Below are 27,457 nucleotides of genomic sequence, written 5' to 3'. Positions count from 1 at the left end.
TGACCCAGTTTTTTATTAAAAATGGAAATATTATAAGGAAACAAAACCAAAAACGTATGCAGTATTTTTATTTAATTTTTCAGCAATTTACATATCTCCCTACCCCTTTTTTTAAGTTAGTGTGACAATTTTCCATAATAAACTACTAAAAGAGAAGCTTTGGTCAAAAATGGAATGAAATAGCAAAAACAAAAACCAAAAAAACAAACAAAGTACAAACAAAACCCAATCACTGCTGCTTTTAAAAAACCAACACTTTCACCAATTATATTCAAACAAAATCACACAAACAACATTTGCACGATATGTGTCTTCAGTGTTTCCTTGCGGCTGGCTCTCCTCACCATCATGCAAATGGTGGAGCTGCCGTGGGGCAGTTTGTCAGTTTGTCAGTTTGTCATGCTGGATCTGGGAGGCTCACTCAGCTTCACATTATCCGAAGGCCCTGGATGGAAGACTCTAAGGTCTTGAAAATGGTAGGAAGAACACTAATGGTTACTGAGGACTGTCCATCCTGACGTTTTCCCTATAGTGCCATACTACTTCCTTCCTCTCCTCGGCTGAGGTGCAGGCCCCTTGCCTCCCCACTCTCTCCCCCCTCCCTCCCCAATTTGAGACAGGCTCTCACAGGGCTCTGCCCAGCAGAGACTTTCCAGGACTGCTGGCCCTTCCAGGCCATGTATTCCCCTGTCTTCACCACCCCAGCCCACAGGCTCTGGGCACACTCCTCTGTGTTCCTGGGGCACATACCTCCTTATCTGTATTATTGGCCCTTACCGATGAGGGCCACCTGTGTACATGTCCCTGACCTCTTCACCATACTCTAGATGCCCTAATGGCAGGCACTTCTATGTTTCTGTGGACCACACAGCAGCCAGCCTACCGCACAACACAGCAAGAGCTCAAAGGTAGATGGATTAGAGAAAACTGCACTGGGACCCCCTAGCTTACACAAAAAGAGAAAAGGACATGGCCTGAGAGATGGAAGGATAAAGGGCAGAACTGTAACCACTCAGACGGTGCTAACTACACAGGAGTCCCGATGCCCAGGAATTAAAGCATATGAAGATAAAAAAAGGGGGGGAGATACTTTTAAAGATAGTTTATTTCATCAGAATATTCTGGAGGCTTTTCTATACTATGTATTTGACCCAAGGAAGGGGGGGGGGAATCATGGAAATAGAGTGAAAAAATTCTATAAAGCTGGAGTATCCAGAGTCCTTGGATTTGTCACTACCCCTTCCATCAGGCTTCCTAAATCTCTCCTTCCAGAGCCTCCTGGCTACAACCCCTGCCACAGCTGGAGTTCATATCCCCATCACTTGTTCACTTGACTCAACAGCCTGGTGCTTTTCTACATTGGTTCTGGAACAGCTCTTAGCTGTCTGCAGACAAAGCCCAGCTTCCTCTCCCTGACCATGCCACGGCTCTTTTTTCTAGCTCCATCTTCTGCATCTGTAGAACTCATACCACAGTCCAAAACACTGGCAGTGCCTTGAATGTAGTGTGCGCTCTCTGAGCTCTGGGCCTGGTCTGCACAGGCTGCTCTTGCAGTTTAGAATGCTTTCGCACTCCCTTCTCCCCCAACCATGTGTCCTGAAATCCCATTGCATCTAGATATGCAGCTCTTCCCTGCAGCGCTGGCAGTCCATGCATCTCCCCAAATTCCCTGACATAAAAACAGAGGCACTGGCTTCTCTTCTGGAGCCCCACCTAATCCCCTCTCCCTCCTCTCTCTCCTACCAAACAAGCCCTTCAGCGGTTTCTTCATGTCAATATCTTTAGTACCTAGCACCATGCTTAGCACCCACAGGGCACTTAGTGAATGTTTATTAGATTAATTAGTGTAAACCATAAAAATATATCTATTTAGATAAATTTAGATGGGTACCCAACACAGGGCCTGCTACAGAAACTGCACTCAACTTTTTCTCAATGAGTAGATGGACATCTGGTAAGAAGTATGTATTCCATCTCACTGGGAAAGTATGGTTTTAAAGACTGAACTACAGTCTAATATCCTGTATTTCTCATTTGTATTGGCTTTGATATTTTGTTTCAAGAAGTGAGAAACATTTTTCTCACAGGAAGAGTTTTAACACAAGATTTGTTCTGAAAGGCAGAAAATACCTTGAAATCCCAAATTGTCATGGCTCCGTCGATGCCAGTAGTGCAAAATTTGCGACAATCTTGCTTGTCCACCTCATAAATAGATACTTGACTGAAAAAAAGGAAAAACAAGAGATTGTAAGATATGTGGTAGAAGTGAGCCCCAACCTTCCTAATAGTATAAGGTCATTTTAAGGAAATTGTCTATTAACTCCTGAATATCAAATTGTCTATTAATATTAGGCTATAGCAATCTGACTCAGAAAGTACGTGAATGCATTATATTACCAGATAGTCAGAAAAGAATGACTGATATGAGGGAAAGGTTAAGAACCTGCATTAATTAGTGACATAGAGAAACAAGCCAATCCAGGTCACACAGTATGCAAACTGCCCAGGAACAGGGTGTCGGCAGGATCATAGCCACGACTGAAATGGAAACTAATGTAAACAAACAAAAAAACAAAAACAAAACTAGAGGCAGGATAAAGCATGACTGAAATTCAATTGGCTCTAAATAAAACTCCCAAGCCACTCTGTGACAGCCAGGGCATACAAGCCAAGAGCTCTCCTTGCATTTGAAATTAATCATTATAAATGTTAGCAACAGTCAGACATGCCATAATTCCAACCAGGCAAAGCAGAGGAATAGATAAATAAAACAACTTGTTTCAGCCTAATTATCTGAAAAACTTCCAAGAAAATCAATTCTGTAGCTCAGACAGTATTTTCCTTTCTCCCCTGAAATGCCTAGAACATTCCCTGTAAGGAAGGGAATGGCAAATGGCACATACTACCTGTGAGCTAAGAATGGACTTTACAATTTTAAATGGTTGGGAAAAAACCCAAAACTATTATTTCATGACATGAAAATTATGTGAAATCCAAATTTCAGTGTCCATAACATTTCACTGAAATACCCACACTTATTTATTTACATATTGTTCATGGCAGCTTTAGTATCACAATGGAAGAGTTGAGCAGCTGTGATGGAGACTGTATAGCCCCTAAGAGCCTAAAATATTTACTGTCTGGTCCCTTACAGGAAAAGTCTGCTAACCCTGCTCTAGGGCAAAGAGGACTTAATATCTGCAAATAAAAATAAACAAGTCAATCCGTAAGGGTATGTCATTTTATTTTTAACCTAAAAGTGTCAAAGAAGGCAATGAGAGCTGTTTCTTTTTTGACATGTAGTCTTCAGAGAAGCTTAAGAAAAAAATCACAAGGAACAACTTTGAAAGTCATTCAAGACAGAGAAACTTGAAAAGTGTGAAGAAGGTTTTGCTATGACTTCAAGTTATCACTTTTCAATACAGCACAGACATTTTCAGCCTATTTTAATGGTCCTTTTCATTGAACATGATGAAAAGCAAAACATAGCCCTGGCCAGTGTGGCTCAGTTGGCTGGGCATCATACCGTGCACCAAGAGGCTGCTGGTTTGATTCCTGGTCAGGACATATGCCTGGTTTGCAGGCTTGATCCCTGGTGGGGTGTGTGCAGGAGGCAGCCAATTGATGATTCTCTCTCACATTGATGTTTCTCTCCCTCTCCCCCCCTTTCCTCTCTCTCTAAAATAAATAAAAACATATTAAAAAAACAAACAAAACGAAAAGCACAACCTGAATTTATAATTCTCTCAATGAGACAGTCTAGAGGTTTCCATTATTCTTCCTGCCATCATCACAGTAAAAGTCTCTCAATACAAAAGGTCTCGTCAAAAAGAGAAAATCCTATGGTACCTAACACTGAATATAGTAACTTAAAATATCAAGACTATATTGCATTTCCTTGCCTGGCATCAACTGTTTGATTCCCAGTCAGGGCACTTTAAATAAATAAATAAATAAATAAATAAATAAATAAATAAATAAATAAATAAATAAATAAATTGCATTTCCTGACTAGGTTTAAAAAAAAAAAATCAAACTTTTTGGACAAAACACAGTTCTATGGTCTTATATAACCACATGAAATGACAGCTAGAATTACCTTTGCAAACAGGATATAATTAATCTCCTGTTATGTGTTTACTACCAGAGGAATACAACATTCAGGTAGGTCTCCTTTTATACTCTCTTTTTAAAATTTTTATTGAATTTATTGGGGTGACATTGGTTAATAAAATTATATAGGTTGTAAGTGTACAGTTCTATAATACATCACCTGTACATTGTATTGTGTGTTTACCACCCAAAGACAAGTCTCCTTCCATCACCATTTATCCCTCTTTTACCCTCTCCTACCTCCCCCCACCCCCTTTTCCCTCTGGTAATCACTATATGGTTGTTTGTGTCTATAAGGGTTTTTTCTTTGCTTAATCCTTTTACCTTTTTCACTGACAGCTGTCAGTCTGTTCTCTGTATCTATGAGTCTGTTTCTATTTTGTTAGTTTATTTTGTTCATTAGAATCCTTTCATTCTCAATCAAGTTTTTGAGAAAGCAAGCCCTAGGAAGAGGCTGCACTGATAGTCCACACCAGCTCACAGCCCACAGTAGGATCTACCCTCTTCATGTGAGATGCCTGGTACCATCTACCCCTTGAAGGACAGAATGACTTGGTGGATGTAGTTCACTCTCTATCATGAGCTGAAAATAACAGCCTGAAGTTGAGAAACTACAAACTTCTTGCTCTCATTCCTGAAGGGGTGTTTAGGTGTGCAGCACACAAAACTTCCAGAGACGCTGTCAGGAAACAGAGGGGAAGAAGGGCATCTTGGTCACCTAAACACTTCTCTCTAGATGGTCAGGGGCCTGGCTACAGGTGGCATCCAGGAACACACATCCCAGTCTAGGGGGCCCCAGGTGGCTGGATGGCACCTACGTGATGCTATTCTGGTGCAGTGTCTCCAAGGCTGTATTGCGGTCCTCGGTTGTGGCCCTCTTGTCCATGTTGCGGAAGCGTTCCATGGCAGACATGTTGCGCTGGATGCTCTGTTTTGGAATGTCTAGCTTGGAGACGAAAGTCAAGCAGCCGCGGTCGTCATAGTTAAAGAGCATTGGGCAGCAGTCATGGCCCTGAAACAAGATTATTAGTCAGGCCATGGAGGGTATGCCTACCTACTAACCCCTCAGCAAAATGTTCACCGCCATGGGCATCTCTTATTCGTAAAGCAGGGGTGGGGAATCTTTTTTCTGCCAAGGGCCATTTGTATATTTACAACATCAATCGTGGGCCATACAAAATTATCAACTTAAAAATTAGCCTGCTATATTTGGTCAAACATTTAATTAACTCACCCCTAATGTGATGGCTGGAACTGCTTCTCTTTGGCAAGGCCTTGGCAGGGCCAGACCAAATTGTTTCTCTGGCCATAAACGGCCCGGGAGCTGGATGTTCCTAAAGGCTAGCTCTGTTTCTTCTAAAAGGCTGTTTTACTGTGTGCCAGTGCACAAAGTCACAGAGCATGCATTGCTCCTGTTCTGGAGAATTATATACAGTGCAAGTAAGATGAAGAGAAATACTTACAGCAGCTACGACGCTATTCTCTGAGACAAATGACACACTCAGGAGGGGCAGGAACTCAGTTTTCAGAGTTGAGACCCTGAACACAAGAACACTTGTTAAAATGAGATAAAACGGACCACTCAGCTTCTTTATAGATACAGAAGATGACAAAGGACCCATTCTCACAGGGGCTTCGGCAGTATAAATGAACACTTATGTTTAAAAGAAGCCCCATGACCTAGCCTTTCAGGAATCTCAAGTGAGATGGCCTTGAGATAACCTGCAGAAACGGAGGCCTTCCACTCTTTTTAGTCTAAGCTCTACTCCTTTCTAAGGCCCCCAACTCAAGACAAACTGGTCTCCAGCTTGGTCTCCAGCAGGCCCTGATCTTTCCCATCTCTGCCTTTGCTCCCACCTCCCTTTACCAATGCTGTCTCTGTTCCTCTTGCTTATCCAAGTCCACTCCAGTCTTTGAAGCTCAGCTCTGATTTGATCACCTCCATGAAGCTTTCCTGGATCATATCAGCCTAAAGTGGCTTCTACTTTCTCTGACTTCCTAAACTTATTGTCACTCACGACTGAATGCGTTAGTTTGCTATTTTCTCTTCTCCTGTGCTCACTGGGGGCTCCTAGAGGGCTGGGACCTATTCTCTTTCCTCTGCCAGGCACTGGGTTAGAAGCCAGGGCTACTGATGAACAAGACACAGTCTTAGCTAGCCAGGAACTCACACATATAATTTCATGTAAAAGATTATGCATTGTGAAAACTATGTCTCAAGAGACAACCACCCTTCCCCCATACCATTGGTATTAGATTAAAGTCCTCACACCTCATCTTAAGGCCTTACAGTGGCATACCTGGATTTTACTATGAAATATTTACTTTGAGAAAGGGAAGAATGGAGGACAGTCTGCAGGACCATGAAAGCCAAATATAAATCAATACAAGGGGAGACAGGGGCTGGCAATAAGCACATGCTAAGAGCTTATCATGCATTATAATAAATTATACACAAATTAAATAACTGTAACATCAAAACACTGAATGACAAAAGGCAAGTTACCATACAAAATGTATGGGATAATCCCATTTGTGTTAAAAATAAAAAACTATGTAAGTATATATATATATCTTCCAGAAGACTATCATTTATAATGGGGGAGCATTTTATTTTATTTATTTATTTATTTTTTAATATATCTTTATTGATTTCAGAGAGATGAAGGGAGAGGGACAGAGAGGGATAGAAACATCAATGATGAGAGAGTCATTGATCGGTTGTGAGCCTGCAACTCAGGCATGTGCCCTGACCGGGAATCAAACCCAGATCGCCTGGATCCTAGGTTGATGCTCAACCGCTGAGCCAAGCCCGGCCATGCTGGGGGAGTATTTTAAAAAAAACATAAAATTTAAAAATATAATTCAATCCATTAGGAAAAAATATCCTTTCTGAAGTGTCACTTTGTTGTCACTGTGCAGCAGAGGGAGTCTGAGTCACCTGATATGACCAATTAAGCATACAGATAAGTCAGGAAAACCTTTAAAGGTGGGTTACATTTGGCTGCCAGTGAAAAAGGATGCACCAGGAAGGAAGGTTCTTCCTCCAACACAGGATGAACAAACATGAATTGTGATGTCTAAAAAGATGCCTAATGCTCTCCCTTAAGGCTGAGCAGGCATAAATGAGTCATTACAATTCGAGTTCTTCCAGGGTACACCAGAGGAACTTGCTTCAGGGTTTTAGTATTATTGAATGAAGTCCAAAATTAATGGAGTCATCGTTCACTAACTACGTAGAGCAAGAACACATCCTCTATTTAATTTAAGGCTGGTGTGTGACTTTTACATGTTGTAAGGAATTTATAGTAACAGACTAAACTGGCTATTTGAAGGAACTCTTATCAGTAGCAAACTAGGCAGGTTCTTCAAAGGAATCACTATCAGCACTTCCACTAAGAAGTGTTTCTGGAAGTGAGACCTCTTTTTTTTTTTTTTAACTCTTCAAAATATTACAGATGTCCCCTTTTTTCCCCCATTGACCCCTTCCACCCCACACTCACTCCCCTCCCCAGGCCTTCACCACACTATTGTCTGTGTCCATAGGTTATGCATATATGCACATAAATTATTTGGTTAATCTCTCCCCACCCATCCACCCCCACCTTCCCTCTGAGATTCATCTGTCTATTCCATGTTTCTAAGTCACTGAATCTGTTCTGTTCATCAGTTTATTATATGTTCTTTAGATTCCACATATAAGTGAGATCATGAGATATTTGTCTTTCTCTGTCTGGCTTAATTTGTTTAACAAAATATTCTCCAGGTCTATCCATATTGTCACAAAGGGTACAAGATCCTTCTTTCTAGCTGCATAGTATTCCATGGTGTAAATGTCCCACAGCTTTTTTATCCACTCACTTTCTGATGTGCACTTGGGCTGTTTCCAGATCTTAGCTGTTGTAAATTGTGCTGCTATGAACATAGGGTGCATATATTCTTTTTGATTAGTGTTTCAGGATTCTTAGGATATATTCCTAGATATGAGATCACTGGGTCAAAAGGCAATTCCATTTTTAATTTTTTGAGGAACCTCTATACTGTTTTCCATAGAGGCTGCACCAGTCTGCGAGACCTAATTCTTTAAAATTTCCCCAAATGGACAATCTAAATGGGTGTCTGTGACTTAGCCCAGCTGACAAGAAATCCCACCCCACTTCCTAACTCAAAACAAAAGGCAAATACTCACTGCACGCTTTTTGAGGCATCGGCAACGGACACGGTGCTATCATGGCTGACCCAGGCCAGGCGGCTCCCACTGGCGGAGAAGCTGACGCCATGTACCCAGCCGCCAGTGCCACTGCCACCAAACTCTGACATCAGCTGACCAAAAGGCATCTTGCTGCCCCAAGGCGTACTGGCTGGCTTTTCATCCACTTCTTTAATGTATGCAGAAAACACTCTGCAGTATAAGGGGCAGGGAGAAAAGTAAAAAGTAAATGTTAATATATGTACATAGAAATAGGCCACAGGCAGCTGCTGTAAGGTGTTCCAGAATGCAAAGAGTAAAATATGATGGGACAAATTCACATTCACTAACCTCTTAAGACACAGAATGATTCTAAGCTGCCTACAGGCCAATTCAAGTTTGGTAAACCCATACTCAATCAAAGAATAATCACAGAGTGCTGCTCTAAGAGTGCCAGGCACAGCTCTAGGAGTGCCATTCTAGAAGTAATGAACACAAAAGCCCTTCCCTCCTGAAGTGTATGTTCTGGGGGAGGATCGTGCTGTTCCCCCCTCCCTTGCCCATAGGAGATCTGGCTGAATGAGCATAGCATTCTTTCCTGTCTACTTTATCATCATTCTCTACAGTATTCCAAGAAACCCACAAAATCAAATGGTAGGAGAAAGGAAACTATTTGCCCCCCTGCAATAAACCAATGGTATGAACCCACTTAAAGAAAGGGACATCCAAAGAGAAAGCCAAGGGAGGCTGTGGGAAGTGGGCAGGCTTTCCCCAGTGCTGTCACCCTCAGGCCCACTGTCCAGCCTTTGTGGAAGGTACAGTCTAGGATGAAGGTGGGTCCTTTATAGCCTGCTGTCATCACCTCTTTCTCTAATTCCTTGAGGTGGGAAGCAAAAGGGATAAAGAACAGCTGGGAATCTATCCTTTTATTCCTTTTTGCCCTCCAACATTGTATCTACTTTGTAAAGCTTCTCTTCAAAAACTTCTGAATCTAAAGACTCCCTAAATGATCCAGAGCAACAGTTCTGGAAGGGTCAGGGCACTAAAAAGGGGAAGGGCACACAGTAAGCTATCTGTAAGTTAGATGATGTGACCTTAGAATCACTGTGCTTTAAATCAGCATCACAATGGCTACTGCTTTAGTCATGAGTGCAGGAATGAATGGGTGGTTCTCAGCTGCACCAACTTGAGTGTGTGAACAGAACAGACCTATACCCAAAGGAGCACAAGTCAAGACAAAGTTTATTTCTAAAAATTATTACTAACAAAAGAACTATAACCTATTTTCACAACCAGATTTTTAGAAAAGCCTGATGATCCAGGTGGTATGGATCAGTAACACTTAGCTCTATCTTCTAAGGGAGCTATAACGACTCTGGGTAACATCACAAAAACAAAACTCCTAAATATGAAAAACTCTAGAGAATATCTACGTATTTTTACTTTTACACTGGTTCTTAAGTAGAAGAACCAATATTTTTCCAGACTACCTTGACACTACCGAGTCCCCTTCCTATAGTCAAACTGCCACACACACATTTAAGAAAAAATAAAAGATGCTCCAAAACAAAAAAACCTGGGGTATTCTAGGATATAAATCACTAGCCAGGATTTCTGGAAATTCTCCACATAGCCTACTAAAGAAAGATACATCCCATCTCCCAAACCCACCACATAGTCAACATAAAGCAACATTTATTTGCTTTTCTTCTGGCTAAAGAGGGAAAAAAAGCCTTGTTGATAAGGAACAACTTTAAAAAAAGCAATTACTTGTATGATTCTTAAAGCTCTTAGCCAAGTGGCTGTGTTTCTTCTAGCCTCATGCTAATAACAAAAAGCTTTAACTAAAAAGGAGTAACACAATAGCTCTGCAGTACGCTGTTCAGCTATGTTTTGTTAATCTTAGTTTCTCTATGGAATTTGCAGTCTAATGCCTGGGTTACAAAATGAGAAATAATACTATAGTTGAGGGAGTGGGAGAGGAGAACACTTCCCTCACTCCAAACCATGGATGTTCTGCCTCAGGAAAACTTCCCTATCCCTGCACGTGATTCTCCCTTCTACCATACTGCCAAGTCTACCTCTTTGTCCTTCACTCATTTATGCACTTGCTTCAGCCCCTTTTCTAGGCCACAAGCTCCTTTTATCGGAGCTCTTTACGGTGCCTAGCACAGCATCTTGCAAAAAGGGATCTTAAAAATATGTGTTGAAAGAAAAAAAGTTGCAAATGAACTTCAAATGGAGATTACCATTAACCTAATGAAGGGCTCTTTCATCTGTGCAGTGTAATGTGAAACCATATTACAGTAGGTGTGTGTGGGGTTTAGAAATGAAGATCACAAACAAAAATAGATTTTTAGAGATTCAACTGCAAGAGGATAAAAACAGGAATGGTAACTGGAGGATGTGTATTAAAATGAGAGAAGATGTTTTGTTATGGGTCTGGTCTTGAGTATGTTTAAATGCTGGTGGAAACGATTGAATAAAATGTTCTATAAATATCAGAAAAAAAATCTGTTGAAAGATGAACCATGAACAGCTCAAGTCTGTCTACCAATTCTCACTTGTTCCCACCTGCATTTGAAATCACAGGATCCTGCTGCCAGCAAAACATTGTTTGGATGCCAATCCAAGCTGAGGACTGTGGAGCGAATTGGCTTTTTAATGTGCTTGCTTACCCACCTACAAAAGGAGAAAATCCATTTTAGTTTATCTACAAATCAAACAATCCCCAAATGACCTACAAATGTGTCAGGTGAAAACACCAATGCATGGCTCTTATGTGGCTACCAGGTCTCTTGCCAGACAGAAGGTGCATTTCTAAAGGAAGAGAGGAAGAGAGAAAGAACCACAGATGGTCCCTTTCATTTTCCTGTCTTTTAGGTTTTGACAATCTCATCAGAGCTTCTGGATACCAGAGGATGCTCTTCAGTAAGTATATTTATGGATTAACTCTGGTACTGCTTCATGGAGTTTCAGATTACATGTGACTTTAATCTCTGAAATAAAAATTGAGGTTTGAAATTACTTGAATTTTCATTATAAATATTCAGTGATTTGTTATTGCATTTTAAGTTAAGTTTGGGTTGTAAGATTGCTTAATTTCTTTTCTAAGTTTCCAATGCTAAATAAGTTTCCTAAAGCTTCAAATTCTTTTTAATTTTTTTCACAGAGAAAGCACGACCAAGAAATCAGGAGAACCTCTTGTTGAAGATAACCCTCTAATTCTCTGAAGAGTTTATTTATGTCCAAAATCAGTCATTATTCTGCCCTTAAACTGCAGGTTAAAAACCAATCATGTACTGTTGTTCAAGCTTAGAGACTTAATATGGTACCAAATGCTCTTCCTTGAAAGCTAAATTATTGTCTATAAAATCTTTTTCTTAGGAACCTATCTGAAAAATTTCATTCAGAAAATAGACAATCTTCTGACTTGTTTAATAATACAGTTATTTTATATTAAAGACTTAGAGGTTGTTTTCAAGGAATCACATCATACCAATAAAATATTGTTTCGTAGCTGAGAAACTCCCCTGAATGTGCAGCTTGTTCAAATGACAACACTTTGTACTACAGTAAAGCCCAATTTACCTATATTTGAGGGTTTTGTTTTTTTTTAATATATCTTTATTGATTTCAGAGACAGGAAAGGAGAGGGAGAGAGAGAGATACAAACATCAATGATGAGTCATTGATCGGCTGCCTCCTGCACTCCCCCGATTGGGGATCAAACAGGCAACCCGGGCATGTGCCCTGAACAGGAATTGAACTCCAATTGCCTAGATCGACGCTCAACTGCTGAGCGACGCCCGGCTGGGCGAGGCTATTTTTTAATGAATAAAAATGTGAACAATCAATGACATTGAAGGTTACCCAGAAAGAAAAATTGTTTCTTACCAATTTATTACAGTGAGCCTCCTAAATGATGTTTAGCAGGTAACATTTTGTTAGTCTTAATTTTACACATGCTTGAAAGAAAAATGCATGTCTTAAATTCATAATTCAATCTTGCTGCAAATTCAGACTTTCTTTTCAAAGAATCAAAATTTCCAAGGTTTTACTAAATTACAAAGTGTAAATGATAATCCCTTCCTTTCACTGTTTCAGCAGAAAGCAAACAGTAATACTAACACAAAGAGTAACGTGTACTCTGCTATTTTTAGTGCAAATACACACTGCCAGTTTCATAATAAATGACAATTCCCTGTTGAAGGGTAGTTACCATCCTTTCTGAATGCATGTCAGGTACAGCAGAGTTGTTTTCTTATCAAAGTAAGAAGGAAGGAATAGTTAAAGTAAGTTACTGAGCCATAAAATAAACCTCTGCATTTTGACTGGCTTAGCTACAAGTGATTCATTAAAAAAAGTACAATAGGCTGATTATATTTCCAAGATCCTGGCCATTTTTTACTTCAATGGCTTAAACAAGTAAAGCATTATACCAAGGCACAGATTTGGTTAGCAAATAAACTTTAAAGGAAGGAGAATACTGTTATCTGTAAGAATCCTAGATATTTAACTGGATAGAGAAAAGTAGAATGAGGGGAAAAAAACTATTTCTCAGGACACTGGGAATCTTTCAAGTTTATGATTTATATATTAGAGTAACAAAACAGCTATTTGGATAGTACACAGTCAGAAGAGTAGTAATATCTTATATAACAAACAAATTAGGAGATTAGAACATGGAAACCATAGCTCTATATTAATATGAGAAAGATGTGCGATTTGACTCAGTGTGCACATGAGAAGGGAAAACATGCAATCAGAAAGAATGGAAAATTTCACAGGGAAAAAAATCTCCAGGTGAAGAAAAATTGAAGTTATAGTTAAGCCTTCACCCAGTGTCTCAAGAAGTCACCAAGAACATATTGGTCCAAATGTATGATTCTATAGACAGAAGTAAAAAAAATATTCAGATGTTGCTCACCAGTCATTTTCAGACTCGAAGTAACAAACAGAAATGAGTCTTGCTCCACTTCCCACAGCAAATTTGTTCTCTAATGGGGACCACTTGACAAAAGTGGCTGCACGGTTAATTCTCAGGATCACCAGCGTTGGCTTCCAGACACCATCTTTCTGACTCCAGACATAGGCATTGCGGTCTGCTCCACAAGTGACAATGCGGTCACTCTTGGGAGCCCAGTCGATACCTGCAAGTGAGACATGGCATTATCTACTTTGCCTGGGCCCATGACAATTGACATGGCACAGGCAGGTAGGCATTGGTATGGCTGGGACAGATGTGATCCTGATCACCACATCACAAGGGCAAGGATGTTTCTCTGCAGAGTTCTGTAACTCGGGATCCTCCATGAGTCCAGTTAGAATAGAACTGTTTTTATAACTGCAGAGGTTACAAAACTAAGCAGGGACATTCTTTCCACCCATTCACAGGTTTCTAAAGATATTTAGTCTGAAGACCTTTATCTTCCCTCTAAGATTTTTTTTGGGGGGGGTCCGAAAGTACCTTTATTATTAATTCATTAAGACACCTAATTCAATGATATTGACTGAAAGCCTGCTATATGACGTCCAACTAAAAACAACATACAGGGCAAATAAAATTAATCTTCAGTATATAGAGTTGAAAATATAACTTGTGTTTCACTATATATTCTTTTGAAGGTCTGTGCTATTTAAACTAACCTAAATACCTTTTCTGTATGATGCAGGTTCTATGAAAGAGTCCTTGAGTATCTTTGTATCTAAACTAGAAAGAGACCTACATATGTATCTAAATGTAAATTTTATTTTTCTTATTTGACCAGACATTTACTTATTTGGTGCCTCTGTGAAGAATCCCAAAGTCAGTCAATTTGTTATCCCAACAATAAAGCTGCTATGACTCAGTCATTTTATAGCTATTGATGAGGTGTTTTCTACAAATATAATTTCACATTTAAGTTACAGAAATATTACTAATAAATTTATATTATAAATATCCCTAAAAACTAATAATTAAAATTCTTAATATTTATTTTAAAATATACTTTTTAAATATATCTGTATTGATTTCAGAGAGGAAAGGAGAGGGAGAGACAGAGATAGAAACATCAATGATGAGAGAGTCATTGACCAAGTCTGCAACCTGGGCGTGTGTCCTGACCGGGAATCGAACCCCGATCGCCTGGATCCTAGGTCAACGCTCAACCGCTGAGCCACACCTGGCCAGGCTATTTTAAAATATTTTAATTGATTTTTAGAGAGAGGGGAAGAGAGAGGGGAGAGAGAGGGAGAAAGAGAGAGAAACATTGATGTGAGAGTGAAACATGGCTGCCTCCTGCATAACCCCTACGGAGACTGAGTCTGCAACCCAGGCATGTGCCCTGACTGGGAACTGAACCAGCAACCTTTCAGTACACGGGACAACACCCAACCAACTGAGCCACACCAGGAAGGGCATCATTCTTAACATTTATATACAAACAAGTAAGATGAATATAAATAGAAATCTCCATTAGTCATATACCATAGTGACTTAGCAGTATGAAAAGTTTGTTCATTCATTCACCCACAGGAAATGTCAGTTCAATTATTTGCACCATGAAGGGAAAATGATATGGGGAAGTGTGCTTTAAGTGCTATATATTTTCATTTTAAATCCACTCATTAAAGGATAGTTTTGCAGCCCTCTTTATTAGATTTAAAAGTGTATTTGGTTGAGTGTTGTCCCATGCCCTGAGAGGTTGCCCATTTGATTCCTAGTCAGGGCAACTGCCCGGGTTGTGGGCTCGATCTCCAGTAGGGGGTGTGCAGGAGGCAGCGGATTGATGCTTCTCTCTCTCTTTCTCCCTTCCTCTCTCTCTAAAGTCAATAAAAACATATATTTTTTAAAAAGTTTATTTTTAACTACAAAAGCAAAAACCACATATTATTATGCAACAAACATCACAATGAAACATGCAGAAAGTCAATAAAGCTCTGCTCCTTTTCTCTATGTCCCCAAATATTAATATTATGGCAAACATTTTCTCCTGCTTTTTATAAATTAGTAGTGGTTATTCATTATTTCAGAACATTGATCTATCATAAAAATTTCCGCAAACATCACACTGTTGAACATTTTGCTAGTTTCCAATCACGTATTAAGATAAAATTGGAATAAATATTCTTTTTGCTTTGGTTAAACTTATCTCTTTATGATAAAATCTCAGAAGTGTGATGCAAATTATTTTTATGAATGTCTTGTTTTCCTAACTTGATTACAAGCTTCTTGACAACAGGAAACAAGTCTTTGAAACCACTGTGGTGGGCAGACACTAGGGTGGTCCATGTGATCCTGCCTGCTGGTGTTCATGCCTCTCTGTGGTCCCTTCCCCAGCAGTATGGGCAAGATCTGTGACTTGATTTTAACCAATGGAATTCGGGAAAGGTGATGAGGTGTACATAATTACCATACAAGATTACATAAGAATGTGCCAAAAACACCCCACAAAACATAAAAACATGCCACCCCTCTTGCTAGACACGCTTACACTCTCCCTTGTAGGCTTTGAAGAAGCAAGCTGCCATGAAACTTACAGTCAAAAAGAAATGAACTGCTCTACCAACAACCTGAAGGAGCTTAGAAGTGGAGCCTTCCCTGGTAGAGCCTCTGATGAGAACTCAACCCTGACTGACACCTTATTTACAGCTTGTGAGACCCAAAGCAGAGTCCCAGATAAGCCAGGCCCTAACTCTTGACCCATAAAAGCTGTGAGGACAAATATGTTTGGTTTAAGCTGCTGAGTTTATAGCATTTGTTACATAGCAACAGGAAACTAATATATCCTCTAACATCCAGAATATTGCCTTGTAAGAGAAAGCTTAGTGATTTTGTAATGATTTTGACAATCTCAAATTTCACCCCTTATTCCATATGATGACCACTCTAATTAAACACATGTGTTTTATAAGAATTACTGAGGTAATTAAGCATGAGGTACTTAAAAAAATCAAAAGATTCTTACTCTTAAGAAAAATATAAGGAACTGCCTTCTGCATGGTTTTATAGTTCTAAGTCTACATTTGAATACAAAAACTGTAAAATCACAGTCATAGCCTCAAACTATTTTAGATGATAATGGCTTTTAGCTCGTTAAACACATATTTGTTGCCTAGTAGACATTATGTGCCTCCTTGATGAAAGAACCTACCATCACCTAACTCAACTAGCCATTTACAGGAAATATAGATAGAGAAATATGTAAAACACCATGGGTTTGCAATCAGCAGAATCTAGGCTCTGGAAAAACCATAGGACAAACAATCTGGTTCCTGAATTTTCTTAACAAATTGCAAAGGAAAAGAAAGAAAAGAAAGGAAACCTATTAACAAAACAAAAGCCTTAAGTGATACATCAGCCTGGCTGGTACAGCCTAATGGTTGAGAGTCAACCCAGGAACCTGGAGATAACGGTTCGATTCCAGATAGGACGAATACCCAGGTTTTGGGCTCAATTCCCCAGGAGGGGGTGTGTAGGAGATGGCTGATTGATGATGTTTCTCTCTCATGGATGTTTCTATCTCTCTATCCCTCTTTAAAAATCAATAAAAACATATTTTTTAAAAAAAGATATACATCAACTAATCACAACTATGTGTGTACCTTACTAGGATCCCAATTAAAAGAAAGTATTGTGTTGGCTATTACTGAAGAGTCCTTATCTTTTAGAGGTACAAACTGAAATATGAAATGATACAATGTCTGGAATCTGTTTCAAAATAGTACAGGAAGGGAGTGAGAACAAGATTGGCTGTGAGTTGATAATTGCTGAATCTGGGTGATGAGCATACAAGGGCTCACACATTATTATCTATTTTTGTTAGCTGTTTAAAACTGTCCATCGTAAAATGTTTTTTGTGTTGCTTTTTTTTCTTTAAAGGTAGTGATGAAACATTTAACACAAAAGAATAAGCTCACAGAAAAAAACACCAGGACTCTAATATCCCTTTGATGTTTGCCATACTCTTTTTCTCTGCAGTATTGACTAGTCTTTTCTTCTAGAAAGCTTCAGAAGATAAGTTTTCTTTTTCCGTAGTTACTATCTTTCTGAGGAAATATGTTTGATCCTTGGTCTGCTGCCACACAGTTATATTTAGAGTTTTCCAACAACAGTTTTTTAAGACCTAAAAAAAATATCATTTGAGCATTTGGACAGAAAACAGGCCCGAGTTCAAAGGATTCCAAAAAAAAAAAAAAAAGGAGGGGAAAAAACGGACTAAGTATTTCACTTTCCTGGCTATCTCTTTGGTCTTTCATCTTAGCCCTTTCTCATGTAAAAGTATTTCCAATGCCAAATTTCCAACTTAAAATAAGAGTTTTATTATTTTTAGGCCATAAGGCCACTGGGAAAGGGACTTAGAGAAAATAGGCCAAACCTAATAGAAATAATGTTGTGGGAAAGCGATAGCCACAAAAATAGAAATTATGTCTTTGGTGCTGGTTCGGTAATATGCAGTCAGCCAGCTCAGGGTGCTCACTAGCATTATATACAAATCCTGGTAAAAGCAAAAAGGGATGATCACAAGTTTTTGCTGGGGAATACAATGTAAAGAATGCAGAAGATCAAAACATGCTATGCTTTTCTCTGATTTGGGGGAAGGAGATCTTTAAGCTAATCAGTATGTTAGGGGATTAGAAGCAAAATTCCTGGGTCCCAATTAAAAAAAAAAAAATCACCACTAGTCCCTTTGTTGCCCACTTCAGTGCAAATGTTATTGTGAGGAGAGGGACAACTCAAGACTGCAGTGAGAAACTTGTAATTAAAAAGTTGTGCCCGGCTGGGCGTGGCTCTGCGGTTGAGCGTCGACCTAGGATCCAGGCGGTTGGAGTTCGATTCCTGGTCAGGGCACATGCCCGAGCTGCAGGCTCGATCAATGACTCTCTCATCATTGATGTTTCTATCTCTCTCTCTCCCCCTATTCTTTCCTCTCTCTGAACAATAAAGATATACTTTAAAAAAAAAAAGTTGTGAAGAGCCCGGCTGGTGTGGCTCAGCAGCTGAGCACCTACCTATGATCCAGGAGATCATGGTTCGATTCCCAGTCAGGGCACATGCCCAGATGGCGGGCTCAGTCCCCAATAGGGGGTGTGCAGGAGGCAGCTGATCAATGACTTTCTCATCATTGATGTTTATCTCTCCCTCCCTGTCCTTTCCTCTTTCTGAAATCAATAAAAGACATATTTAAAAAAAGAAAAGTTATGAAGAATAAGTTTTTATGTGTTTGACCAAACTGTTTAAAACAAGAGGTTGAATCAATTCTGCCAGAAAACAGGATGAAAAAGAAATTATAGTAGTAAGGATTAAAGAACAAGAATTCTTTCTAAACAGAGCAATAAGTAATTTTTTTTTAATAGCCAGACATGGTTAACAACAAAGCAGTACAGCCTCTTGAAATCTGATATCAGGATTTGGTTCACTAAATTCTGAAAACCATTGTAAAAATTCCACAGTTTTACTTCTCCTCCTTTGACACTTGCCTAATAAAACTCAGCCCTGCTCTGCTTGCCACCTCTGTGCATCTATTAATAGTTTTTGCCAAAGACAAAAGTTAAGGTACATCAGGAATCTGCCTTATAGCCAATGCTTTAAGATCTAGCCTTCTACAAATTAACAAGAAAAAGACAAAAACCCAGTGGAAAAATGGGGAGAAATTATACATACTAAAGTTACACACACACATGAAAAATCCGGATGTCTAATAAACATCAGAAAATATGCTCAACCTTTCTATTAATCAGGAAAATGCAACTTACAGAGATACCACCTTTCACTCATTGGTCTGACCGTATCATGTATTTGTGGGGTGTGGGGAAATAAGCACTTCCATAGAAGGCTGGTAGGATGAAGGCAATCTGATGATACCTAGCAACGCTGAAGATGTACATACTCCTGTGGTACAACAAATCTACTATATATCAACATTCATACATGCACAAAGAGATCTGCACAGGAATGCTAGATTTAGCACTTAATGTAATAAGGAAAAACTGGAAACATAAATGTCCTTCAATGGAGGAAGGAATAAATAAAGAAGGTATGAGATGCCAAACAGCAGTTAAAAGGAACAAACTTGATTTAGATACACCAACATAGAGCTGCAAGAGATGTATGATATGATGCCATTTTGGAAGCACTTAAAAATACTGCTAATAGTACTGAAGATTGCTTATGAAGCTACATACATGTATGTAAAAGTATTAAAAGTGGACTGGGACAATGTTATACTAAATTATAGACTGCCTTCTGAGGGACAAGAATAGGACTAGTGGTGGGAGGGGACTTTACCATTATCTAGAATAATATTCCTTGTTATTAAATCTTTGTTTCCTGTTTTCTGGCACAGGAAAAAAGATACCTATCTTTTTTGTTGTTTATTCGAGGTGGTAGAAATATGGGTGTTTGTTGTATTACTCTTTGTCTTTTTCAGTATTTGGAATGTCTTCCTTGCCCCCAGAACAACATACAGGAAACTTTTGGAAGACACTGTGCTCCTGTTACAGTTGGAAACTCAGTTTGGCTTGCATTTTCACACAGCTGACCTGCTGTCTAGTTTTCGCTTTCATGTCTCATCTCCTTAGTCCTCATAGTAGGTTCAGTGTTTTCCATAACACTAGTAGAGTGCTGTGTACCAACTGGGCTAAAACAGCACTTAAAAATTGAGATCATGGTGTGGCTCAGTTAGATGGAGCATCATCTAAAGGTGGAGCATACACGGAAAGGTGGTGGGTTCAATTCCCAGTTGGGGCACATACCCAGGTTGGGGGTTTGATCTCCAGTCAGGGCACGTATAGATGTTTTTCTCTCACTCTCTCTCTCCCCCTCCTCTCTCTAAAATCAATTCAAAAAAATTAAGATCACTATTATGCTATTTTTTCAAATTTTCTAAAGAAAACGCAGTAAATGCTGTACAACTTTGAATATTATGGCAGACTTATTTTATTAAGCTCTTTATTTAAATGAAAGAATGCTAAGTTTGAAAATACTGTACTAAGCTCATGGTTATCTTCTTTTACCTGTGATGTGTCCATTGTGCTCCTTGAGTTCATGAGCTTTCACCCACTGGCTCCCATGCTTCTTATAGATGTGGACTTCGTGATTATTGGGGCTAAGGGCAATCTCTGGAAAAAACAGTCAATAGTTAACACTTGAACTTGAAACTGACAAAAAAGGGACATGTTACAGTTGGTATTTAAAAAACTGAAGGAACAAAAAAGCTGTTTCAAGAAAATGGTTCTCAATATTAACCTCTGAAGAATTCCTTTATTATTTTTACAGCTATTTGAACTCCATATTTTAAAATGTTTTGTAAAAAACTAAATTTAAATATTCACTTTATCAGAGACATATACAACTGTCAATTAAAGATTTTAACCAGTAAGAAATAAACAATGTTGCTATAGTTATCTGATACACAGTTGACCCTTGAACAACACAGGTTTGAACTGTGCAGGTCCAATTATATGTGCATTTTCCCCCCAATAAGTACAGATGCCCTCCGTATCCACAGGTTTCACCCATGGATTCAATTGACTGCTGATAGAAAATATTATTTTCCATCTGCAGTTGGGAATCTGCAGGTGGAAGGTCAACTATGTGCATTGTTCTATGCCATTTTAAATAAGGGACCTGAAAATCAAATGTCCAGAATAGGCAAGTCCATGGAGACAGAAAGTAGATTAGTAGTTGCTTATGACTAGAAGTTTTGAGAAAAACTGGAAGTGACTGCTAATGGGTATAGAGCTTCTTTTCAGAGTGATGAAAATATTCTGAAACTAGATAGTGATGGCTGTTGCATAACTGCGAATATACTAAAAATTACTAAACTGTATACTTTAAAAAGATGAATTCTATGTTATGTGAACTAGATCTTAATAAAGCTGTTATTTTAAAAAAAGAGTGAATATAATTCAAATACTTCTGTATCTAGATTTTTCTTTGTTCCTCCTCCTTGTCATATTATCTGTCACTTTGTTTGCTGTACTATGCCTACTTCTGGGTCTTCTCCATCCCCTTCTAGTTTGCTGGAGCTAGAAAACTAGAAACTCAAGCTTGTTATGAATAGCATAGTAAATACAAGTTAGTATTGCTCTTAGTACCTCAGAAATAAACCCCATGTCTCTGAAACAGCTTATTTCTAGGTCTGTGAATTCTGACTAAATGTTGGGTGAGTGTGGTATTATGGCACAACCATTCTAAACACTGGATTCTTAGGGCAATGAACGATGTCTCTGGCTTGGGTGCTAGCAAGGGCTCTGACATTAACTTGGTGTATAACCACCTGAAAGTCCTTCCAACACTCTAGGCCTCAGTTTCTATATCTGTAAACCAAAGGACTGACCTAGTTCCTTTCTGAACCTATGTCTGTCCTTTTCACATGTGACGATATATATGATCCCTAAAAGTGCCTATATCTAAAATTATCAAAGGTACCAAAATAAAGGCACAAAGTTAATAGTATACTTACGGGTACGATCCCTGTTCCAGGCATGGCAGGTGATTGGCTCTAGTAAAAATTGATGCAGGGACATTATTCTTAGTGTTTTCAAAGGATAGAAAGCTGCAATAAGCAACAGAGAAAAAGCATTTAAAATGGCAAGCAACCAATATTTAAGTTGTTTGGAGATCTTGAAATGTTTCAGGATAAATAAAATATTATTCTCCTATTAAAAAAGAATCAATCTCAATGTCAAGATGTAATCATTTAAACACAACTACTATTGTAACCACCAATGTATAATTTATTCTGCCAAGGGTCAACAAGGGACTCTAAAACCATGGGTTAATAATTGTTGGGGCACAGGATATTCAGACAGTCTCAAGTGATCATCCTACAGATTACTTACTTACTAATTACACAGGGAAAAACATGCCTTTACAATAAAAAAATCTGGCAGTCACCACTGTAACTGAGTGATCACACTTAGTATCATAAATAGTGGAACAATATAATCTGAGAGGCCTCCTAATGGGAGGCAACATGAAGTGCACATCATCATTTATAAGTAGTGACCACTTAATTTATCATCCAGACCAGAGTACGTTTAAGAGAGCAAAAAGGGGCACTATTAATAATTACGCTGTGACAACAGGTCACAGGACTATCCTGGAGTAACCTGGTAATATGGCCAACATAGCTATGAAGAATTTATGCCAAACATACTTACTTTAAATTTAATCAAGATCCAGACTCAACTTATAGTTTATAGAAAATAAAAATAATTCGTTAAAGAACACAAAGGGAAATAAACAGTTAAAACCAGAATGTGTGCCATACTATAAACAACTGGCCTGGAATATTCAAAAAAGGCAAGTTGGGGTGAGGACTGTTCTAGATTAAAAGAGCTATGAAAATCAAATTTGATATGTGAAACTTGATTGTAATCTGTATTTTAAAAATAGCCATAAAAGATATTTTGTATAATGGGGTTAATTTGAATTTGGGCTACATATTATGTAACAACACAGAATTATTTTCAATTTCTTAACTATAATGGTTTGCCCTTAGGTAAGAGAATGTCCTAACTCTTATTTATTTATATACATACATATATTTTATTATTATTATTATTATTATTATTATTATTATTAATCTTCACCTGAGGATATTTTTTTCCATTGGTTTTCAGAGAGAATGGAAGGGAGAGAGAAAGAGAGGGAGAAACATCTATGTGAGAGAGACACATCAACTGGTTGCCTCCCGCATGGCAGGGATGGAGCCTGCAACGGAGGTATATGCCCTTGGCCAGAACAGAACCTGGAACGCTTCAGTCCAAGGGCTGACGCTCTAACCATTGAGCCAAACCAGCTAGGGCTGTCCTAAATCTTAGAAGATAAAGATGATGAAGTGTTTAGAGGTAAAGTGTCATGATGTAATCTGCAATTTATTTGCAGTCCTTCAGTACATGTAGATATATAAAGAGCAAATGTGGCAAAATGTTAACAACTGGTGAATCCAGGCTAAGAGTATGCAAGTGTTTGTTATACTACTCTTTAAACTTTTTATCGTAACTAAATGAAACACAGGAATCTGTGAAATATTACTGAATTAAAAATCAAATAAGCCCAGCCAGGCGTGGCTCAGCAGTTGAGCATCAACCTAGGATCCAGGAAATCAAGGTTTGATTCCTGGTCAGGGCACATGCCCGGCTTGTGGGCTCTATCCCCAGTCTGGGGTGTGCAGGAGGCAGCTGATCAATGACTCTCTCAACATTGATGTTTCTCTCTCTCTCTCCCTTCCTCTCTCTGAAATCAAAAAAGATATATTTTTTTAAAAATCAAATAAAATTCACTATTTTATAGGTAACCAAATCTAGATCCACTGAAGAAGTGACCATTACCTGAAATAGGAGAAATATTTTCAAAAAGCACCCAATTTTATCATTTCTAAGAGGCACTCTCACAACACTTTGAAGTTTTAATACACTTAAGTACAAGTCATATTAACCTAGGGTGGAGACTGAAATGTGAGATAGAAATTCTGATGTAAGCAGGAAATGAATGGAAGGGCCACCAGAAGGTTGTGAAGTGAACAAAGTTCAGCAGGCAAAGCAGAAGTCAGTCTCAGTGCAAAGCAAAAAAATGTCTCTGCTAATTGTTGTAAAGGAACCCAAAGGTCAAAAAGAGATAAGTACACCCTTAAATAAAACATCTGATATCTTGAACTGGCAGAGAAATGTCAGTGTTTTACCTTTTATCCCAAGGGTGAAGATGTTTAGGTCATTAATTTTTTACTTTTACATGTTCTAGAAAGCAAATTTCAACTCACAAATACAGAAAAAGCCTCTAACAGGAAATTAAAACAATTTTGAAAAAATAAATTCAAATGAGACTGCTAATTTGTTTTTTTAAAAATAAATGTTCAGCCCTGGTCGGATGGCTCAGTTGATTGGAGCATTGTCCCGCGTACCAAAAGATTTGGGGTTCGATTCCCAATCAGGGCACATACCTAGGTTTCGGGTTGGATTCCCGGTCAGGGTGCATGTGGGAGACAATCGATAGTTTTTTCTCTCACACCAATATTTCTCTCTCTCCTTCCCTCTCTATAAAAATCAATGAACACATCCTTGGGTGAGGATTAAAAAAAACTTTTCAGACTCACTGAAGGATTCTTTCTCTCTTATAACCAGATGCTGACCCATCAGAACAGGTTTTACTCATAGTTACTCAAAATAACATGTAGTGTTATAAATATCTCCTTAATTAAAAGCAATTTAGTTCAAAGCCACACTTTATAAGGTCATTTGTTAATTGAAACAAAATTGGTCTGCAAATTAATAATTTAATATGAAATCTATATGTAAAAGCACATATTTCATGTATAGTTAAAAAAGAACAACTGCAGGCAAAGGCTTTCTCATTCTTCAATTCATTTTATAAGTAATGTAGCAAAGCCTTCAAAAGAGGTAAACGTTTACACAATGGCATAATTACTTCTAAAATTGCATTTCTAATTTCATTATTACTATTCAAGAGCCATATTTGGACACACACTGAGATCTGAAATTCTTTTATAATCATGTGGCTATTTTAAGACTCTAGGCCAAGACAACATTCACATTTGTCAAGCTTATAAGGCACCCAGTAAACACAGCTTGCATTCATAAATTCAGTGAATGGAGAATAATAATAGCTTAAATTTTGTACCAAGGAAAAGATACCTTCTGTCATAGGGATGAAAATTATAATTTCTAAACTGTGATTAATACTTACATGAAATCTGAAAACCTTTGTCTTAATGAGGGTAGAGAGGAGAAAAATGGACAGACAAGAAGGTGGTGACATGAACTTTAACAAGCTTCTACTGATGACCTGTTATTGTCCAGTACCGAGAGAGAGAGAGAGAGAGAGAGAGAGAGAGAGAATAATAGAGTATAATATGATTTAAGGAATTCTCTCTACTTTCAAACTCCTTTCTTTACCTATCACTGTGAGTACAGTCATTTTGATGTTTGGTTAGCCATGGGTTCTGGAGCCAAGGGAACCTGAGTTTGAATCCTGCCTTTGACACATACTAGCTATGAGACCTTGGGCAGGTCACTTAATATCTTTAAGTCCCATTTTTTTAATCTGTAAAATGGACTTATTACTGACATCCCAAGGCTGTTGGTCGGAGGATTAAATGAGATAACATGTGAAAGCCTGTAGTACAAAGCCTAGTTCAACACAGATGCTCAGCCCTAGCCAGTTTTCTCAGTGGTTAGAGCGTGGGCCCTGGGAGTGAAGGGGTTTGATTCTGGCCAAGGGCATGTACCTCGGTCGCAGGCTCCATCCCTGACCCTTGTTGGGATTCGTGCTGGAAGCAACCAATTGATGTGTCTCTCTCACATTGATGTTTCTCTTTCTCCCTCCCTTCCACTCGCTCTGAAAAGCAATGGAAAAAATACCCTCGTGTGAGGATTAAGAAAGAAAAAAAAGATGCTCAATAAGTTAATTTCCTTTCTTCCTTCGACTGGAACCATCTCAAGGAGTACACACCAGTTAGTATCTTCTGAACTTGGCCTTGGAGCTTGAAAGTATTTGTACAGTGGGAATTTCAGTTCCCTGTTTAGAGTCAGTTTTCAAGACTGTGATTCATCCAGTTTCTAATTGCTCTCATTACCCAACCCAGCAATACCAGGTACTCCAACAAGGTCACCACACCCTCGACACATTCAGAGACAGGTTCCAATTCCCTGCACCAGCCTCACCAGCAGAGCATTCTGAAACTTTTTACGGAGAATTTGTTTCAGCATAGGATTAGTCACCTAGATTGAAATACTACCACTCTCCGTCCAAGCAGGAGTTTTGATTTTTCCAAGATGACCCCCTCCTTAACTTGTGATAAGTAGATGAATTAACCCCAGAAATTCTCTGAATATTTTGTGATAGGAAGGAGCCAGTTACACCCACTCTCTCACACGGCAAAAACACCCTCCTGGTATCCTGTCTTTTGTTTTTATATACTGGGAAAACCCAGAACCTACATGAAACTAAAAGGTCAGATAAAATTGATAAAAGAGGACAGAACTAGGATAATTTAGGCAATGAGTTGAGGTAGATAAAAGCAGGTTCCAAAGTTGCAGTATGAGAACAGATCGCTTTATAATGAGAGTCTAAGCCACAATTTCAGTGCCTATCAGGTGCCCAGCACTATAGTGGTAAGTACCAGGTTGGGGCCAGAAACATAAGTCAATCTGACATTTTTCTGGACCTCAAGTGAGGAGTGAGGGAGGTTAGGAGAGGAAGTCAAGATAAATATGCATAGAATGCCCAGAAGCAGTAATACTAGCTGATATTTACTGAGCACCTACTCTCGGCCAGAAACTATTCTAAGCAACTTATGCAAATAAAGTCACTTAATTCGCCAGAAAGCCCTAAGAACGTTCTTACTGAAGATGAGGAAACGGACTCAGAGAAGCAATCCTCCCAGTGTCATCCAACGAAGTGGCGGTGCCAGGATTAGAATGTTGGCAGTCCGACTGGGGGGTTGGAATGTGACAGGTGCTGCTACATCAAAGGTTCCACGGAGCCAATATGCGCAATTCTGACTTAGGGGATAATGGCACTCGAGAGGGGGAATCTTAAGGAACTCGGGAGAATGTTTTCCTATAGTTTAGAAGGGTCTCCAATAACTGAAGGATTGAGGGCTGCCCTAGGTAGAAGCCAAATGTTCCACGAGCGCCCACCGTGTGCAGGGACCTATTCTAGAGGATAAAGAAAAAAACGAACGGTCCCTCGTGACACCGATTAAGGGGAGATTATTCCACTTACTACATACAGTTTTACGGACTGTGATAAATGGCCACAATATAGGTGCAAATAGGGCTATGGAAGCGCAGAAGAAGGAGCCGTTAATGATGGCACTGGAGGACACTTGGAGCTCGAAATTTTTAAAAGGAGTGATCTTTATGGGGACGCACGACCTCAGGAGATCCTACGGAGAACAGGGATCCCCCGCCCCTCTGGAGGCCGGGCTGGGAGCCCCCGCCCGCCCTCAGTCTCCGGGCCCCGGGCCGAGCCTCATTGTCCCCGAGCGCTCAAGTCCCGTGCGAGGCCAGGTCATTGAAGGGACACAGGGTCAGAAGCTCGTTCCTACGGCCCCTTACCTCGGGTCGGGGGAGTCCGGACCGGCTCGGAGCGGGGAATTCGCGGACTCTGGTCAGTCGACGCGAACTGGCTCCGGCGAGCGC

General features: G+C 39.3%; 1 protein-coding gene across 2 annotated transcripts; it reads right to left on the bottom strand.

Moving 5' to 3' along the window:
• Positions 1-51: 51 nt before the first annotated feature.
• On the bottom strand, positions 52-27,457 carry ARPC1A (actin related protein 2/3 complex subunit 1A). Of its 2 annotated transcripts, XM_016217844.2 has the most exons (10): positions 27,374-27,457; positions 21,754-21,846; positions 20,303-20,407; positions 13,233-13,455; positions 10,877-10,984; positions 8,303-8,515; positions 5,577-5,652; positions 4,932-5,125; positions 2,131-2,221; positions 52-466 (listed from the first exon to the last, which is right to left on the bottom strand). In XM_016217844.2, exons 2-10 carry the CDS (start codon positions 21,815-21,817, stop codon positions 428-430), a joined length of 1,113 nt encoding a protein of 370 aa, XP_016073330.1. In that variant the 5' UTR covers positions 21,818-21,846; positions 27,374-27,457; the 3' UTR covers positions 52-427. The 2 variants fall into 2 exon arrangements, with proteins under 2 accessions (XP_016073330.1, XP_016073331.1); XM_016217845.2 differs by lacking the exon at positions 52-466 and having other exon boundaries at positions 1,768-2,221.

Source organism: Miniopterus natalensis, chromosome 3, assembly GCF_054644295.1.
Source record: "Miniopterus natalensis isolate mMinNat1 chromosome 3, mMinNat1.hap1, whole genome shotgun sequence".
NCBI lineage: Eukaryota > Metazoa > Chordata > Mammalia > Chiroptera > Miniopteridae > Miniopterus > Miniopterus natalensis.
Note: the sequence above shows the minus strand (reverse complement) of the source record. Positions and strands in the feature narration are given on the sequence as shown.

Coding starts and splice junctions, on each gene's coding strand:
- ARPC1A (XM_016217845.2), bottom strand. CDS start 21,817: ATGTCCCTGCATCAATTTTTACTAGAGCCAATCACCTGCCATGCCTGG. Junction 8,516..10,876: donor TCCTGTGATTTCAAATGCAG/GTGGGAACAAGT, acceptor CTTATACTGCAG/AGTGTTTTCTGCATACATTA. Junction 5,653..8,302: donor GATGCCTCAAAAAGCGTGCA/GTGAGTATTTGC, acceptor TCTTGTGTTCAG/GGTCTCAACTCTGAAAACTG.